The sequence below is a fragment of the Microtus pennsylvanicus genome, chromosome 5 (genome assembly GCF_037038515.1).
Source record: "Microtus pennsylvanicus isolate mMicPen1 chromosome 5, mMicPen1.hap1, whole genome shotgun sequence".
In the NCBI taxonomy this organism is placed as follows: Eukaryota; Metazoa; Chordata; class Mammalia; order Rodentia; family Cricetidae; genus Microtus; species Microtus pennsylvanicus.
This window is the reverse complement of record NC_134583.1, coordinates 136528477-136547997: the sequence shown is the minus strand read 5'-3', so window position 1 is coordinate 136547997 and position 19521 is coordinate 136528477. Positions and strand designations below refer to the sequence as shown.

The 19521-nt window shown below is 48.9% G+C and overlaps 1 protein-coding gene across 7 annotated transcripts in view; it reads left to right on the top strand.

The window, feature by feature from the left end:
• Nucleotides 1-5430: 5430 nt before the first annotated feature.
• Nucleotides 5431-19521, top strand: part of Gfra1 (GDNF family receptor alpha 1) — a 221303-nt gene continuing 207212 nt past the window's right edge. Inside the window, exons 1-4 of one of the 7 annotated variants that reach the window (XM_075974539.1) lie at nt 5431-5570; nt 6791-7078; nt 7942-8235; nt 9372-9455. In XM_075974539.1, the coding sequence (XP_075830654.1) occupies nt 7039-7078; nt 7942-8235; nt 9372-9455 (418 nt within the window). In that variant the 5' untranslated portion in view covers nt 5431-5570; nt 6791-7038. Of the gene's footprint in view, nt 5571-5791; nt 5942-6068; nt 6250-6342; nt 6528-6790; nt 7079-7941; nt 8236-9371; nt 9456-19521 lie in introns of those variants that run through there. The other 6 variants (XM_075974534.1, XM_075974536.1, XM_075974538.1 and 3 more) reach the window with 6 other exon arrangements.

The following is a 19521-nucleotide window of genomic DNA, read 5'->3' as shown; positions in this document are numbered from 1 at the left end:
TCATCTGTGTGACAAATGTGCCTTTCCTTCCGCAGACTCCGAATCTGAGGGAAACCTCATAACATGGGATGTTGTTTTCCTTGACAGTTTCAACTGACTTTTGTCAGATTTCTGACAGGGGAAAATAAAACCGACAACTCTGAGAACATGACACCGCCTTTGTTTTCAGAACACCCGTTCTGGAGGGGTTTGGGATGACTTCCAAATGATGTCACAATAGGCACTTTAAGGCAGACCCCCCCCCCAACCCTTTGTTCTGGGAGCACCCTTGGCCTCCCAGGCTCTGGCAGAGGCCTAGTCCTTAACTGCAAACTAATTATGTTAGGGAGCTCCTACCAGGGCGCGTCCAGAGGCTCATGTTGTGGTCAGCAGTACATTTCCATAGCAGGGCCTGGAAGTCCCCTGGGTAAGAGGCAGGACAAAGGCGGGGACGCGGTACAGAGCCCTTATTGTGCACAAGGCCCGCAAGCTGCTCTTCTCCAAGGCTCTGGTTGGGCTGCTGTTCGTCCTGATGCATCCCGGGTGGGAAAGGCCTCATCTGACCACTCCAGACCTAATGACATGGACGGGAACGAGAACTTCGAGCGGCGTGAAAGGCTGCTAAAAGGCTTCTGGAGAAGCGAGTCGGTGTTTTCAGTCTTGTTTTTCATTCCATGTCCTAGCCCTCGTCCGGATCGGCATCTGTGTTTGCTGCCTCCAGAGACAGAGATGGGCTAATTACTGGACAAAGCTGGGGATTAAGCTTCACGCTTGCCCTTCTGAAGCCATACTCCCATTGGAGCCGGATTTGGGGTGCTGAGGAAAGCAGGACTGAGAGGGGGTGTCCCCTGCCAGCAGGCATTCCCACCCTGGCTTGATAAAGAGGACTGGAATTCACAGGGCTTTTAATCCAACACCTTTGGCAATCACAAGAAAAAAACCCTTGCAAGTCCTCTGAAGAGGGGGTATATTTTGCCATATATTGAAGCAATAAGACATGACAGGCACTTTATTTCATCAGGGCTGCGCACCTTATGCATTTTGTGGCAGAAGGCCAAAGCACAAATGACTTCAACTCTCAGGAATATTCTTCCATAAATGCATTAAAACCCTGGCCACTGACTTATTAGTACTAAGAAATGAAAATTACCTGAAAACGGAGGAGGAAGGAAGATGTCCTGCAATGGGTTCCTAGGGGTCAGGTGCCCTGACAGCCTATAAGAAACTTCCATTTGCAAATAATGTTCAAAAGACACATCCTTATCTATTCCTCCTGGAAAGGGCTCTGAGATCTGAGAACGCTTGCCCCTTTCTGTACCACCAAAGGGCGAGGGTCAAAGGGCAGCGTGGAAGGTGAGAGTTTTACCAGTGTGGAGATGCTTAGCCAGCTTCCTTTCTTGGATGATGAGCATTTTCTCATTTTCCCTAAAGATCACAAGAGGGCTTGCGGTTGTGTTCATGGAGTTGTTTCTTTAAAAATAATTCTGAGCCAATTTGGCTTTTAAAAATTTGCCTTTGAAGATGAAGGCTCCAGGGTGGCTGTGCCTTGGCTCTTCTCCCAGAGAGAGGTACATTTCTAAATGATGAGGGAACTTCAGGTGGGAACGCTACTCTGCTTCTGGCTTTATGCCTTAAAATATGACCTAAGGCAAGCTATCATTTCCCAGAAATGAAATATGTCATATTTTACTATTAAAGTGAAGCAGGAAAAAAGAGTGTTCTATTATAATAATGGTTTTTGTTTAAAAAAATTTAAATGTCAAATCCCTAAAGGAATAATACATATCTGATACTATTATTGGAACTGTAATGCCAGTAATCGTATGAGGTACTTCCATTTAGTATTGTTCATACAGTAAAGGGATTTTCATGTAAATCTTTCTGTAAAATTATGGTGTCAGAGGGAAACGAGGAGCAGCACCAGGCATTATTCATGCAATCAATGCGCATTCATTGGGAATGAGTGTGTGTCAGCCATGAGTCTAAATGCTGGGGATGCAGACATAAGGTCGAGAATATTCCCTTGCCTTCAATGAGCTCACAGTCCAGCCAAGGAGAGAGATAGGGCACCTGACTATGAGACAGTTGTCAGCACAGACATAATAGAGATTCCACGGGGGTTGTGGATGACCTGGCATGGAACTGTTAGTTCATACAAGGAGTCTGGACTGTCCAGCTAGGCTGAGCCTCCAAATGTTAGATGTACCGTTTCATAGGCAAATGGAAGAGGCCAGATCAGGAAATCCCAGTAAACATGAAAGAACAGGCACACGCACGGCCCATGTGAAGAGTGCTCTGCACGGCTGCGGAGGGAAGCCTGTCAAACTGTCTAAGGGCAAATGATGAAGAAATTTGAATGGAGAAAAAAAACTCAAATGACTTTTGAGCAGTGTAATTTTAGGAGACGGATATATTTTATGTTATATTCCATGGGACAACAGCAACGAGAGTAAGAGGCAAAATGCCATATGAGATAAAACTGCCACTTTTGTCGTGACTCATCTGTTAACTTACAAAAATACACTTCCATCAAGAAACACGGGAAGATTGCTCACTTCGCATGCTCACGGGTGGATTGAACCTAATTTTGTAGCATTAAAGCCAATTTTCCACTGAGAAAACATGTCACAGAGGATTGCGTGAGCCTTTATAATGATTAATATTTGGTATTTCAATGTCACCTTTCATCCAGAGATGTCCCATGCACATGGGAACAGATAAGCTCTAAGGAAGCAGTGTTCATAGAACATGTCACAGTGCTTTCTTTTGTCCGCATTCCAAGGCTTCCTGGCCATGCACCTCTCTCACCTTGAACGTTAGTAAGCACATAGTGAGGCAGCGGTTTTCCCTATTGGTTCCTACTGGGAGGGGTCTCAAGCTAGAATTTGAACTACATCTTTCTGACTATAGCTCTTCTTGTAGAATGGAATTTCCCATGGCCATTCTTCTCCGTTGCTTCATCACCTCCACCCTCATCCTGTGTGGAGAACATACCAGGAACTGGCTGCATCTTTGTAGACTTCTTCAGCTTCCTTGGGAGAAAAGGAAAACACCACCACCATAACCACCATCACCATCACCACCATCACCATCACCATCATAATCATCATCACCATCACCATTATCACCATAATCACCACCGCCACCACCACCACCACCACCATCACCACCACCACCACCATAATCACCACCGCCACCACCACCACCACCACCACCACAATCACCACCACCATCACCACCACCATCACCATAATCACCATTGCCATCATAATCACCACCATTATCACCACCACCACCACCACCACCATTACCACCACCGTCACCATCACCCTCACAACTCACTGTGCCACAGCTTATAAAACACTCAGTGGATTCCTACACCAATCTGTTGTTCTACATAGAAGCCATATTCACTAATTTGAAAGCAAAATCAGCTGACCGTCCTTCTGTGATTATGGAAGTCTTTTGTGTTATCAGATACAGTAACCCCTGCCGTGTGTGCCCATTGAATAGTACTACTGAGAACTGACCATACTTACCTTATGTTTCATTTTAATTAAATTCATGGCACTAACATTGAAACTGGTAGTTTGGGTGCTGACCAACATAGTTGTAGCAACTAGTGGTATCTGTTGTTACTGTTATTGTTAATTATTTTAAATAAAGAGCTGGAGCTATGGCTCAGCCATTAAGTGCCTGGTGCGCTTGCAGAAAACCTGAGTCTGATTCCCAGCGTCCATGTTGAGGCTTACCTACCCCAAGCTGTAACTTTCCAGCTCTGCGGAATCTGATGCCCTCTTTTGGCACTCATGACTGGGAATGCACACACACAAAATAAAAATAAAATTAATAATCCCCTCCAAGCCTTCCCCAAAGGTCTATTTTATCATGTCAATATTTATCATTTATTAAAGGCTAGAGCGAGGAAGGATCCTGAGATATTCTTGAAGCCCTAACTACTTTCAAAGGAGTCCTCTGTCCTACATTGTGGGAACTTTTAGACCAGTCTTCCTTTCTGTTAAAAGTAGAATTTTAAAACTTGCATAGAGGAACAACCAAGACTATTTGGGAAAGACATAGTTGATGTCTTAGATGAAACTTAAATGTTCTTCAGCCACCACAAGTGGTCTCCAAAGACAAGCAATGACTTGACAGAGAAAGACCTTCCCATATACTTTTGAAATAGGACAAGGGAAAAGGATTTTATGTTTTGAGCGTCCATGGAAGTCTTCAGATAATTCTTCTCACCTCCCTGGCATTTTTGCCCTGGTGTGAAAATATGGAAATAATAAGCTTCTGTCAGCAGACACACTGATTGGAAGACTCAATTACATCTCCCTGCGGTGGTCCACATTGCAAAACTTCTGACTATCGCTAGAGAAATAAACTTAAGTAGCCCTTGGATTGAACCATCTGTCGCGAAAATGTGACATATGCTTTCTTTGTTTACTCAACTACCAAGTGTAAACTGATACATTGAACTGGATATCTGTGGCTGGTGTGATTGAATGTGACGCTGGCTGGGGGGAGGGATTCCTGCTGAAGGCACCAGCCACTTCATACCTGCCCCTGAGGAGCACGTGCGAAGCAGAGGAGGAGCTAGGGCTGGCGGGATGTCCCCTGGGTTTGGGTCCCTTACTAAGACACAGACACCCTTTGAGGACTCCAAACAATGAACATCGCCACGCTAGCAGGGACCACAGCTGAAGGGCTCGCCTGGCTGGTGTGTACTTGAATGGAGAGCGACCCATCCCTCCTCCTCTTTTCCCTGCCCTTACACCCCAGTCTCAAACTTAAACTAAAGACTGTGCCCTTTTCAATTAACCCCCTGGATCAAAAACAGCGTTTCTTTTCTGTCCTCCTTGGCGGCCCATTGTCTGTGGTGATGGATTTGCAGATTTGACAGCTGGGCTCATAGATTTGATTCAAACTCGGTTTTGCTGAGAGATGAACTTGGACACAGAAAAGATCTCCAATACAAGTCCTGAGCAGCAAGCTGGTCGGTCACCCACCACTGCGGACTGTACGCTACTCTAGACAGATCGCTGGAACCCTAAGCCACAGCGGGTATCACTTCAGCTGTATCTCTGGAGAGACTCTTGAAGTTGGGGTTGGGGACTATGGATGTGTTCTGCTTAAATAATGCTTTTGAAAAGTAATTTACTCTTGAAACAGTCAAGATGGAGGTCACCTTATAAATTACCTAAAGCTGGGTCTGCCCAGCCTCTAGTGCAGTGGGCTGGGGGCTTTGCTTTGTCTCGCCGTCCGAGCTGGGGGGAGAGAGGTGTGTAAGCTCACAATGGCCTGGATCGACGGTGGGTGCATTTCGAGATCGCTGTTTAGGGCTTAGGTCTGAGTGAGTCTGTACCGTGCCAAGTCTTGAGTCACAGCCGCGAATGACGTGGAGAAAAAAAACTTTGTGTTCAAAAGGGTCTGGATGGATTGCTGTTTGCACTAAAGAAAGAGCCCTTGTACACTGAAAGGACGCGAGGGGTGGGAGGAGGGTGCAGTCTCAGCGGCGGCGGCTGCGTAGCGCTGCGGGTCCTAAGCCTGTGTGCGTGTTGGCTTTGGGTCTCACTGCTGGTCAGCTTGTAAGTCTACTGTGGCTGATAGAGGAGCTGCGCTCCACGAAGAAGCTGGCTCTGCGCTGCCGGGAGCAGAAGCAGGCTGAGGGTCCGTTGGCCAAAACCAATCTGGGCACGCTACCCTCCCGCAGCTTCCAATAACCGCTGACATCCCTACCGGGCACTGAGCCTGGGCAGGGCGGGGGTGGGGTGGGGTGGTCTGCTCGGAAATCGTCCTGGCCAACTCTATCCTCCTAGCTGTAGCAGATTATGGCATCTCGTTTTCCCCCTAGCGCAAGAAATTGAGCCCGGAAAAGGAAAGAGGGGGCGGGTGACCCCCAAAGAATAAATAAACACTGGCTGTTCGCCGCTGCTGGACGCGGGTCGGTTCAGTCCAGGTTGGTGGCGTTTAGAGTTTTTTCACTCCACTTGAGAGCCCATTGCCACCTCCTCTTCAGTTCTAGCCACCCCTTTCCATTTTGCTGGCATCCTTCAACTTTGGGGCCAGGGGGGCGCTAGTGGTGCGGGGCTGCACCTGCTGGGGCGTGCAGATGCTGCGGGCTAGATCTTTCTCCCGGGGCAGTGGTGTGGATGCGCAGGAGTTCGGGCGCTGGGCAAGTGCGTGAGAGGCACGGATGTCTGCGAAGGAGCCCAGGATGCGTGGCGGGTAGGGGCACAGAAGCCGGATTTCAGCTCCAGTCAGGATGTCAGTGTCTTTCTGCGGGACTGCCTGAGAAAAGAAGCTAGCCCGGGGGAGGGGGTCTTGGCGAGAGAGGTGGCGATTGGTGGCCGGGATGCAGAGGGCCAGAGGAAGAGGAGCTTGAACGCTCACGATCGAGCCAGCGAGTGGTCGGGCGGGAGCCAGGAAAGGCGGCCAACTTCCCGGAGCAGGGTCTTGGTCCAGCCGGGGTTGGCTAAGGCGCCTTCGCCGCCGAGGCTCCGACTCTGGGCAGCGCCAGCTTGCTTCCGGCGCTTGCTCGGAAAGTAATGCTTATTTATTTGCTTGCGTTCAGTCTCTTGGGTTGTGCGGGATAGCCTCCGGCTTTGGACGCTGGGAGCCCTAGCGAACCTGTCCAGCTCCAAACCGCCGGTTCCGGAGTCTCCCCACGCCCGGAATAGATGCTCTCGGACCGAGTGGGGGTAGCGTTGAGAAGTCCCCCAAGGCGGGAATGGGGGAGGGGATAGAGGTGTGAGCAGGAGGCTTCAGCACTCTGGGCTCTCATTTCAAAGCGCTCTCTCCCTTCCAGGTTGGGTCGGAACTGAACCCCTAAAAGCGGGTCCGCCTCCCGCCCTCGCGCCCGCCCGGAGCTGAGTTGCTGGCGGCGGTGGGCGGCAGAGCAACGGGGAGTTTCCTCTCACCCTGGATGGAGCTGAACTTTGAGTGGCCAGAGAAGCGCGGTCGCCCGGGGATCGCTGCACGCTGAGCTCTCCCCGCGAGACCCAGCGGCGGCGGCTTTGGATTTTGGGGGGCGGGGACCAGCTTCGCTCCGGCACCATGTTTCTGGCCACTCTGTACTTCGCGCTGCCACTCCTGGGTAAGTCGAGGCCGTTGCTGGCTTTTTTCACCCAGAGTCTTTCAAAGAGGGTCCCTTGCAGCGGCCACTCGAGAATTGCGCCGTGGGTACCTTGGATTTTGGTGGAAGAAGTTTCGTTGGGATGTGAAGAGGTTCAAGCGTTCCTGGGTTTGGGGAGCGGCGGCAGCGCAGCTCTGTGCGGCTGGTTTTATTTTGCTGTGTTAATAATAACCCAGCCCGATGGGCATCTGATGGGTTCTAGACCTTCACCCCGGGGCCTTGGCCCCCTTGGAAGTCGGGAAGAGCTCGCCAAGGCGCTCGGGCAGGTGGAGTATGGTCGAAAAAACGCTGGGGTGGGAAGAGAGCAAACTTGGAATGCAAAAGTTTTTTGGGAATAATGTCTCGGCGCACCCGCGGGGCAGACTGTGCCACTTGCCTGCCTTTCGCCCAGCTCACGACGGTGCCAAGCGCTCTACCACGCTTTCAGCGGAGGGCCCTTAGGCTGCTGCGGACTGGCTGGCCCGGAGACTGCAGCCCCAGGTGCCCGGGGAGGCGGGGCAGTCAGCGTTTCAGGACCGCTTCTGCTTTGGGGCGCCGGGGCCTCGCAGGGATCCTCAGTAAATCCTGCAAAGTGGCCAATGGAAGCTGTTACTACCTTCCATGGCAGGCCAGGGAGGGAGCATGACGGCAGCAGTTCCAGGGGTGGGGAAATATGGTCTCCCGGAAAAGGGGTAGACCAGCTTCCTACCTAATTTGCCCCTCACAATGACAGTGGAGCTATCATGCCCTAGGCGTGCGCTCCATCTCCCACCCCTTCTGCGACCTGGAATCGGGGTCCCCAGCTAGTCTGCTGCACTCAAGCGTTCTTCTCATTCACCCTGTAGATTTGCTGCTGTCGGCCGAGGTGAGTGGTGGGGACCGCCTGGACTGCGTAAAAGCCAGCGATCAGTGCCTGAAGGAACAGACCTGCAGCACCAAGTACCGCACGCTAAGGCAGTGTGTGGCGGGAAAGGAGACCAACTTCAGCCTGGCATCCGGTCTCGAGGCCAAAGATGAGTGTCGCAACGCCATGGAGGCCCTGAAGCAAAAGTCTCTCTACAACTGCCGCTGCAAGCGGGGCATGAAGAAAGAGAAAAACTGCCTGCGTATCTACTGGAGCATGTACCAGAGTCTGCAGGGTACGCATCAGATGCCTCCACCGGCACTCCCCGGTTTCTCTCCAAACTCGCGAGGCAACCTCAGTCCACCCAGTCCTGGGGTTAAGCCGGCTGATCTCATCTCCCACTCTCTTCCCCCAGCTGCGGAATGAGGACCTTTCATTGGCCTCTAGGGACAGCAGCAGCTGGTGTTTCCTGCAGCTGAGCAGTCTTGTTGGCAGATCCACAAGGGGGTGGGGGCACCCTTGGGATCCCACTGACCTTTCTGAAACCTAGTTAGAACATCAGATTGGGGACCCCCGTAAACGCTACCTAAGGAACCCACTTCTCTGCCAGCCCCGGAGCTTTCACTGGCTTTAGAGAGTAATCATGCAAAAGCTTTGCCTGCATTTTGCCTGGAGATTTCCCTCCTTTCTTCCCTTATGACATGAGATGAAGTATTGCAGAACCTGCGAACTCTGTCTTCACCCCTGCACACAGGTTGAAACACATGCGTGAAAAACCATTTGTCATCTTAGATTAGCTGAGTTTTGGACCAGCTGCTGAGGTTTAACCATGGCTAGTTCATGAGTAGCAGCCACAACTGCCCATTCCAGTGGGACTTAGGGAGCCTGTAAATGGACCACACGGATCCCCGTACCTTCATTCTTCCCTGAGACTCCCTGAACATTTGTAATGAAGAGGCTTAGACTGTCAGCTGCCACTTCTAAAACCTAGTCACGAAAGCCTGTTTCTGGGGATGATCTTAGGAACAGCTAGCGCCTGCTTGCAGGCCACATGCCTTGGTTTGCAGGGAGCTAACAGAAGTAGGGGCCTCTCCTGGTCATCCTTCTTCCATTGGTTCCTGCAGGCAAGCAAAGTTTGTGACGTCACTAGCTCTTTCCTCTCAGATTTCAATTCCTTTGCAAGAGTGGGAGAGTTTTCTGGCAAGCTCGGGCCGTGTTGTGCTCCAGTATTTCCAAGGCACTCTGGAGAGAGCAAGGACAACGAAGAGATTGAAAAAGAAATAATCACATCCCCAAACATGCATGTGAAGTCTGTCAGCGTTTTCTCGGTACACAGTCATAACATGATTAGGGGTTCCCACCTAGCAGTGAGGCATGGTTTGAAATATACCCGTTTTCCAGAGCTGAGCCTAATCTTCCTGTCATTTCTAGGAAATGATCTCCTGGAAGATTCCCCGTATGAGCCGGTTAACAGCAGGTTGTCAGATATATTCCGGGCAGTCCCGTTCATATCAGGTAAGCTGATTGATAGATACTTTTCTGCAGTGCCTTTGCCTGCTTGAGTCTGCTGGCTTGCCTTGTCTTCAGCGCTCACGCCCTGTAGAGGACAAGGGACTGTTTCTGGGAAGGCAGAGGTAGAGAGATGATGAAGAGATGGAATGCTTAGCAGTGCTCCTGTGACCGGAGAGTAGTTCTCAATGAAGTTATGTGGTATGGTGGTTTGGGAGAGCCTGAGGGAGGTGACCGAGAGTGATTGGCTGACTCATGGCCACGGGAGCACTGCTTCTGTCCATAGGTGGCAGCTGTATTCTTCCTGCTGCATACCTTACACGGTGTCTCTGTGGGGTGGGATTTGCCCACAGTGGAGATGACTGTAAACTGTTGAACTGTAGGTAGACGAACCACCTTTGATTTGAAAGCTAACATTCTGCCATTTGTTCATATGTCTTCTCTTCCTTGTTTGTCCTGAGCATGCATAGGTGAGACTATACTTCTGCCCAGTGCGGCCCTTTAAAATTTAGTCTTGTTAGGACTTTCTTTGCAGTTCTGAATTTGATTTGGAAGTGAACTGAAGTTTGTGAATTAAGGTTTTTTTTTCATAACATCTGCATTGAGAGAGCCCACATATAATAGGGAAGGCAGTGATTTCTGTTAATGAAATACAGATCCGAGGCTGGTGCTGTCTTTACTTATTTACAGTTAAGACGTTTCTCAAATATGTATAACCACCGCAAATTACACGTGTCTTGCTGATTAAACACAATGGTTAGCGTTGAATCTGATTCTGTGATTCTGTTGATAAGAATCTCTTGGTGTTTTAGACGCCTTGGGCTTTTATGTAAAAAGACACGGAATGGGGGCAGTATGTACTTTTCGCTATTGTGTGTGTGGATGTGCACTCATTGGCCGAATATCCGCTGGACCATTACTGTGTTCTCGCTGCTGTGGTTTTGGCAGTGAGCCAGCTATCATCCTGGTCCTTGTGAATTGTAGAGGCAGCTGACGGCATTTACTGAGCCTTGCTATGTGCCAAGCACTGGGTCAGGAGACCCTCGTCACTAACTCAGGCCATCACGTGCATTTGGGTTATTATTTTGGTCTGTAGATGAGCAGGTTGAGGCACAGGGATGGTGGGAAACTATCATGCAATCACAAAGTCCATAAATGTAAGGAAATTCAAAACCATATTTGTTTGACTGTAAGATGGTTTTTCTTTTTCATCTATCCCAGTGTTGGCACAGACTGGCCTCCTTCATGTGGAAGTTAGAATCCATCCAAACAACTGAATCAGAATCTGAATTTTAGCAAGATCTGCCTGGATAGGTCCTTCATGGGAACAGGAAGCTTGAGATGCACTTATACACACTATTTTCTATTTGGTCTTTTGTTTTAAATCCCTCTCCCTCTCTCCCACCGTGTGTGTGTGGGGGGGGAATGGGGGGTAAGATATGAGGCTACAAGTTGGTTTTGGTTTCCGAGACCTTGGTGTTCTCTTGAATTTTCTGGTGATTTTCTGTAAATCCTGATTGTTTTTCTCTGTCCTACAAGGACAGTGTCTTAAGTAGTGTGAGAGAGAATTGCACGGACAGTGTGCTTTTAAGGAAACAGTTATGGTGGAACTGAGATGGGGTGTAACTGATCAGGTACCTCTTACCTGCTTCCTGCCATGAGAACCTTACTTCCCACTGATGGCTGGAAGGGTATGACCCATCCCATAAATAAGGGCTATTTTGATTTTAATTTAAGTGAGCTATTCATGGAGCTTTGTACGGACTCCTGTCCCATACGGTGTCTTTCGTCTTGGTATACTGAGGCAATTAGAGTGACCTCCAGTTCTCCAGTCTGCAATACTGAAGGAAGACGGAGCTGAATCCAGAATCTCTCCCCTGCCCCTGCACTCCTGTACCACCCTTGGAACAGCAAGGCCGTTGTTGTCTAAATTCCCTTGACGAGTACCAGAAAATTTTTCTGTATTGATCAAGTTTCCCTTACTCATTTACCGGCTAAGCAACCTCAGTCAGGTCTATTTTCACAGCAAACAGGATCCTGAGTGTGTGAGATCCATCCTGTTGAGTACCTAAAAGTCATAATGAATTAAGCAGAAGCTGGAAGGCTCTGTTTAGAGCTTGCATTTGGTATCTCGAGGGCATTGGACTTAGGTTCTAGCCCCAGAGAGCTTTGACCTTTGACAGTGACTGTGTTCCTTAAGTAGGTATAGTAAATCCAAATGGAGCCTTGAGGGGTTTGGAGTCATTGAATACAGCACATTAGGCAGTATGGTCTCTGTCAGATGGAGGCTGGAGAAACACAATGATGAATGTAGCTTTTCACAGCTGGAGTCTGAGTTTGCAGAGATGTTCTGTGTTGGGCGTGTCTCCGAGGAAGCCAGGACTGCTGGCTTTCTGAGTCCTACCGAGGTAGTAACCATCGGGGATCCCATGTTTGGGTTATTCTGTCTGGTGTGAAGAGTGTGTTTATCCACATGTAAGTGTGAGCTCAGTCCTCCCATGGACTAAGAAGCGTTTGAAAGCCTTGTAGTGAGGATTGCTCAGTGAGTTCAGTGCTTCCTGAAGGAGCATGGAGAAGTGTGTGGATCCTCAGCACCACACCAAAGCTGGAGCTGGTGATGTATACACATCCATGATCTCAGCATCGAGGAGGGGAAGGCTGAGCTGGTGATGTATACACATCCATGATCTCAGCATCGAGGAGGGGAGGCTGAGGCAGGCAGATCAAGGGAATTCTATGGCTAGCCAGACTTCAGCTTCAGTGAGAGACCCTGTCTCAAAAGAATAATGTGCAGAGCAGTAGGAAGATACCCATTGACCTCTGGCCTCTACACACACACATATATGGCCAAGTACATTTTTAGACATGGAAGCATGCCTGCCCCCTCAAGAATATGTTTGTTTATGTTTTCTTTGGAGTCCTCAACCCCAAAGCTGCCTTGTTAACTGGATAAAAAGCATCGTTGAGATCTTGCATGCAGCCCAGCAGAACTAAGGAGGAGAACAACAATGAGATATAATCTAAAGATGTTTTCCCTTCTGCATCCTGAACCGTGGAAGGGAAATGGAGCTGCTGAGTCAGGCTAGCATTTTAGTGGCCAGTTGGCAGGCCCATACTTGTGAAAATTTAATTGTGGGAGCCTTTGGTCTCCGAGGCATGCGAAGACACTTGAGGAGGTATGGTCACTGTGGACTCTTGCCAGTGTGGTTTCCATGGGTCTAGGGCCTGAGTCACACAAAGGAGAAAGGAGCCAATGTGGAGAATAGTGGAGCAGATGGGGTATGGGGACAGGAAGAGTCTCCCGGGAGCCTGTGGGGCAGAGCTGTGTGTGTGCTTGGATTTTCAGAGACTAGACTTTATCATACAGTACTCAGCATGCCCGTCTCTCTTGACCGCAGCCCCTCCACCTATTCTCATACAATTTTCTTCACGAGAGTTCAGTCAACAACAGTAGCTAGCCGTGGTCTTGAAGGGATGGTAAACCTGCTGGCTTTTTTTTTCTTTGACTCTTCAGAAAAGAACCGTGCATGGAGAAAAGTTGAAGGTCCCATGGGTGCCAAGGGAAGCCTGAGTGTGGAGGCTGGGAGAGCTCCTCTGGGGGCAGAAAAAGGACAAGAAGCTTCAGGGTTCAAGTGTTGGTTGGGAGATCTTTAGACACAGTCAGGAGCTGCTGTGCTTTCCACGCCGAGAATTAGAGTGGATAGGAATGTGTATAAATTCTGAAAGAGGCGTGTCAGAACTGGGACGTCCTGCAGATGACTAGGGGAGAGGTAACAGATGGCACCGACCGTGGTGTCTATCATCCCTTTCCTCACAGGACTTACTGATGTCGTAGACTTTGCTGGAAATGCCAGGACATTTGACTTCGGTGCCTGTGTGATTGAGAATAGTGAAACCCAGAAATAAGATGTACCCAGGCTGTCTTGAATCTGGATTTCCAGATAAGATTGTGCATCATTAGCTGTGCTGGCATTTCTGATTTAATGTGCCATGATATTTATGCCGCTGTTTAAAAAAACCATTAAAACTATGACCCATTGGGGAAGAGTCCATGACATTATCAATGGGTCACAGGAGAGTCTTGGTGCTGTTTTGTTGTTCTTGCTCTAGGGTGGGAGTCCCATCCTTTATACTCACCTCTTGATTTAATTTTAAAGTACTTTAAAAATATTGTGTGTCTGTGTCTGTGTGTGCACATGTATACATCCTCATGGGTGCCCAGTAGGCCAGACAGGATGTGGGAGCTCTGGGAGTTAAAGTTACAGGCAACCGTAAGCCATCTGAGATGGGTGCTGAGATCGACAGAGCCCAGTCCTCCATCTCCCTGCCCAGCTCTGATGGTGCTGATGTTGTATATTAGGGTCCCAAGAGGCCTCTTACTGATTCTGGTCTGTGTCCACTCTTTGCAGGCCATGGAGACCCTTTTTGGCCTAATCCCATTGCCCCCTGGAAGTCCCATGCTCTCTTTCCGTTCACGTTCCCTCAGTTAAACCTTTCCCTATGTGTCCCATCTATGTTCACCCTACTGGGCCTCTGCTCGTGCCTTGTAGTTGTCTCAGAAGCATCTCATACTCTTTCAAGACTATAGTCAACCTTCTCCTCTGAAGGTCTTTCCGGAATCCCCCAGACAGGCCCTTCACTTAGGACTCCCTCCTGTTTCCTGTGCTTTTAATTTTATGGCAATGGTTAATCACAGCGTATTGAGAGGACTTATTGATGTGTCTGTCTTTCCCACTCGCAATCGGTGACTGCTTGATATGCTCTGTATTTACCCAGCACCCATTCTGGTCCAGAGCAGACTTTCTATTGACCACAGGTGGCTGATGGCCGTGGTGACACCCGCAGAGATCTAGCCAGTCAGTTCTCTGCTTTTATAAACACTCTCGCAGAGAGGGTAAGTGATTTGGCCAGGACCGCGCCGCTTGCTAGTTGCCAGGTACTGCTGTGTGGGAGGATAACTATCTTTTTTGATCTGTGCTCTGGGCACACCTCATCCGTTCCAGGGTCCTCAGTTAACTGGTATATGGGTGACTCAGAGCCATCTCTCCTACTTCAGCGTCTTCTGAGTCCTAAAACGATCTTTCCTGCTGCGCTCTGGATGGGACCATCTAGCTGAGTCTGTTACCTCAACCTAGCATGTCCGAACTGGATCTCATCCTCCCTCCCCCTTTTTCCCTGGACCCTTTATTCCTGAGTTTCTCTATACAGCGGTGTTATCAGATGCCCAGTGTGTTACACAGTAAACTGTGGGGTCCTATTTCACCTTTTACCACCCTCACTCAGGCAGCAGGACTCCGAGGAGACAGGAGACAACCTGTCCTCTTTGGTGCTGCCTTCCTCCCCTCCTCAAGCTACCATCTTGTCTTTTGCCTGAGCTTTGCATCAGCCTTGACACTCGTCCAGTAGGGTCTGGTTTCCCCCGACATCATCTGGCCTCTTAATTGCCAGGTTCCTTGATGTCCTGATGGCAACACCTGTCTTACTTCATAGACTCTTCCTGCTGGGTCACTGTCTCCTGCCCCCCCGCCATTCACTCTGTCATAGACAGGGCATAGTGGCCATCACGTCTTCTGCCAGTATGCAGGGGAGCATCCCAGGGCCACTCCTAGCACACATATGTACTGGAAAAAGAATACATACCCTGGGTTTTCATCAACCCAGGTGACTCCTGGCTCCGCCCAAAGTTTGACTTCCTTGGCCTTAAAAACCAGAGGATGATTGCATCTGCTTTATAGGTTCTTATGGGTTGATGATGTTTTATGTACATTTTTAGCATAGTGCCTGGACATCTCTGTCCTCTGGACATCTCCCTCACTTTAAACTCAGTGCGGAGAGCCTTTTCTCTCTGGACTCTGAGACCCAACTTCTTCTCCACACATCAAATTTCCTAATCGGGGGCCGAAGAGGGTTGCAATGCGGAACCCTCAGCCAAGCAGGATGAATCTCTCTCTTACCTCAAAGGCTGTGGAGGACAGCCCCGCCTCTCACTAGCCAGGCATGAGGTTTGCAGGCCCTTCCTGTGTGTGTGTGGGGGGGGCGGTTCTGCTCATGCTCACTTCCCTACTGCTGATCTTTCTTGGAAGGAGGTGAGTGTGTGGCTCTCACCCGGGAAGCGAGCTCTTCCTGTACTTAGGGATTCTTGTGATCAGCTTTCCCTTCTCAGCTTCACTGACTCCCGATTCTCCCACCTCACCCCATAAATCTTCCCAGTGCCCACAGCAGAAGAATTACTGCTCCCCGCGAAGGGCATGCCTAAGACAGGGGAGACTCTTCCGCCTTCAAAGCCTGCTAAGTATACTCACGGTTCACTTTCACAGACCACTACCTTTGGGTTTTAGTCTCTCCATTTCCTGCTCCTGAAATGGCTCGTTTTTATGGTATGACAGTGTAAAATTACCAACAGGTTCACCAAGAAAGGAAAGACAGGAGGACCCATCTAAGCAACCATACTAATAGGAGCCTTCTGGGGCCTTCGAACTTGTAAACAAGTGTGTGAAACCACGCATGTGGCCTTTTATTTGAGTTTCTGCACGCGTGCTCATTACCCGCCTGATGGCGTGAGGAAACTGCGTCTTTCCGTGTCACTGGCGTGTCCTCCGGGCAGCGCTGTGTTATTTGGATTAAATGTGAACCTCGATAAGTTTTATGAATAAAGTAATGGGATGTTGTGGTCTCTGACTCTTTATGGCGGAGGCCTACGTGCTCCGGTGAAGACTGGGTTGTCGAAACAATCAGATACTTTGCATGGAGTCATTGGAGGTCCTGCTCAGGGAAGGGAGATAAAACATCAGTGAGTGACAGGTAATTGCATGAGCTGAAGATTGTTACAAGGTGCAGAATTATTTATAGCCGGTGTGTCTGTCCTCATTCCTTCTCTTTAGTCTCCTGAAGTATTTCTTTCTGGCGTCTCTTCATTTTTCTACTGTCGAAGCTTGTTCTTTTCAGAGGACACCCGCACCTTGTTTTCTATTGTTGTCTGAGACAGTGCCTGATTCTCAAGTACTAGTAGGTCTGGGAGGGAGGAATCTGCTAGCCTAACCCCTGACTAGGTGGGGGCCCTTGGGCGACCTTCCGCCCTCCCTAGAGGTCACCTGTGCCTGTGACATTAGGATGGCAGCCTACTGGGTTGGCCTTGAACAGATTTCTGCTCTTTCTTGAAGAGTCTGTGCATTGAATATTATACCTTTATGTGTCTTGCTGTCTTTTTTAAAAAAACATTTCTTCATACTGAGGAAACTATTGATCCTCAATACACAATACATGTATATATGTTATATACATATTTATATATATACATATATGTGATTTGTAAACTGGTTTAGTCGATTGACTAAATGTATACAGAGAATATAGCGGAGAACGAAAGAGAACGGGAGGAAGACGAGAGTAGGAAAGGAGAAACGGAGCTGCAGGTGAGTCTTGCAGGGAAACGACACGCTGTGGGATTATATTTAAGTAACTCGAACAGTCCCAAGGGTCCTGCTGGTCTGACAGGGATAAACAGGAATGCCCTGGGCAGGACTTTTGGAGGTCATCCTGGTCCAGCCCTCTTATTTTATTGATAAGAACACTGAGAGTTCCATAAATTTCTGGGACAGTGGCACATAAATTCTCGGGAACAGTGATGACAAGCAGAATTAGGTGTGCTTGTTTTTAAACTGCTGTCTGAAGCTCTCCAGATTCGGGCGTTTTCCTGCCTCTTCTCACCTGTCCTTGACCTGTTCAAGCCTCTCTTGGAGGGGACTGAGTGCTGCCCCAGGGGCTCCAGCTAGAGAAGGGCTGACCACTGTCTCAGAACAAGGGTCAGTTGATAGATCCGTCAGTTAATTTTCATCTTTTGTCCTTCTTCAGAGTTTCTGTGAGGGGAAAAGTGAGAAATTTTGTTGCTTTAAGCCCTCCCAGCCCTCATATTAAAAAAAAAAAAGGAAAAAAAAACTTAATTCTTCATTTGATATTTTTTGTTAACGAAGCTAACCACTTCCTGTAATTTAGAGACTCAACTAGCCGGGTCAGTGATGGAAATGAATGGGTAATTTGCATAAGGGGCTAATTTATTATGTCCCGTGGGCTTTTCTTTCATCTCCCCTTCCATTCTAATTAACGTTCTAAGGGGGTCTATCACCATATCAGAAATTAGGGGTGAAAGCAGCCATTGTTAACCTTTCCATGATTTCTTGCCTTCTCTGATCTTTTAACCATTTCTCTTCGTGACCAGGATTTCAGGCTGTAGGGCCCTTGGAGAGATTTCTAGGGGTTTGCTCTTTCGTGATCTTGCATTAAGTGATAAAAGTCTAAATGGCACAGCACAGGACTGCTTCCCTACTGCAGAGGGACTGGAGATGCATGAGGCACAGGGGCCTGAGGGTGGGCTGACTTGGACACAAGCCCTCTGGAAGGCACAGAAACACGTGCACACACCGCGTGCCACATAGAGATTTGGGTACATGAGTATATCTGCCTGCTCTGAGCTGTACACTTACGGTGTGTGCAGTTTTGGACATCTATCTCATGAATCATCTTTTTAAATCTTCCTTGACATGTGTTTGGTTGGCTCTGTCTGTGACAAAGGCAGGGGCAGCTGTGTGTGTCACAGCTGGGAGAGGGAAAGAAAACAAGCAGCTTCTTTGAAAATCAATTCTAATTTACTCTTGCTAGAGTGGTGAAGGTCCCCCCTGTCCACGCATTAGCATACAACGAACTTTTAATCATTTGGTCAACTGGCCGATTTTTGGTGAATCCATGGTTCGTTCCACCTGGGACTCTGCCATCTGAGAGCCGTGTGTCCTCCAGGTCTGTTGCCTGTTTAAAGGGGGGAATGAAAGGGAGGGGTCTCTCTGGGAACGCACAGAGAAGTTACTGCTGTGTCTTTTTACTACCCCCCCCCATAGTTGGCTTTTGTGCCCGGCTCTCACCAAAGGTTGGTGCTGCGCCTTCTGAATTTTGAGGGGGAAATTTGAGCTCTGAGAGGCTGAGCACTGCTTTAAGAGACAAACAGCCTGAGCCTGGAAGAACTCACTTTTTATTCCCTTGACAAAACAGTTCTCTCTTTCTGCTATTCCTGTTGGCATTTGAAGTATAGACCTGGATCCCTTATTCCAGAGGAGATATTTAGTTCTTTTCTGCTCCTCTTCAGTTCCCAGCTTCTCCTCCTCTGTCTCCTACCTGACGACACTGCTTGACAAAAAGCCTTTGAAGTTGGAATGTAAGCCAGTATCTGTTATTTTACTATTTGGCCCTGCATTCTGATGGGCTCTTAATTGAGACCCGGAATCCAGAACACGCGCGCTATTAAAACCGTTCCGGCGGAACTGCAGAAATATTAACTAAAGAAGCAATTTCTGCATTCTGTCTTTTTCCATTTCTGTGAGAGGCGGGAAGGTTTCTAAAGTGGAGCAGAGTGCCTGGGCCACTTCTTGTCATGTTGCCGTATAAATAGCATTAGACTGGTAAAGACAGGGATAAGCAGAGCCCCGCTGTAGGGTGACCTCACTCGTTTGTCTCCCACGGCGCTGGCACCCTTTCCTTCGCGCCTCAGCACATCGCCCAGGAAGCGCCACGCCGGCTGTTATTCCTCTGGCCCCCGGCACGTTGTTGTTTCACGAACACTTAATAATGTATGAAAATCAGCATCGATTGCACTGGTAGGGATGGACCAGCAGGTTTCTTAAAGTCCATGTTTATGAAATGGTTCATTGATCCTTGTTCCTATGAGTTTCAGATAAACCTTGATGGCGCAGGTGCCAGGACATCACTAGCTCCTGGGGCAGAGGCGGGGTCTTCAGTGGAGCCCTGTCTGTTCAGAGGTAGGAATGCCAGGTGGTATCTGACTGGGGAGAAGGGCGACTAGGCTGAAGGTGAGCATCCTCACAGCTGGAAGTGAGTGTCCTCACTGTGGTCATTCAAGAAGAGAAGGGGTGATTATGACAGAAGCGAGACACGACAGGCTAGGCGTTTTATGGACACCAACTTGGCTACTCCTTGTAGAGTAGGAATTAGCCTCCCGTGGTGGATGTGGTAGCTGAGACCCAAATAAAGTCGTCTCCAGAGTACATACACCTAAGTTGTGGCAGGG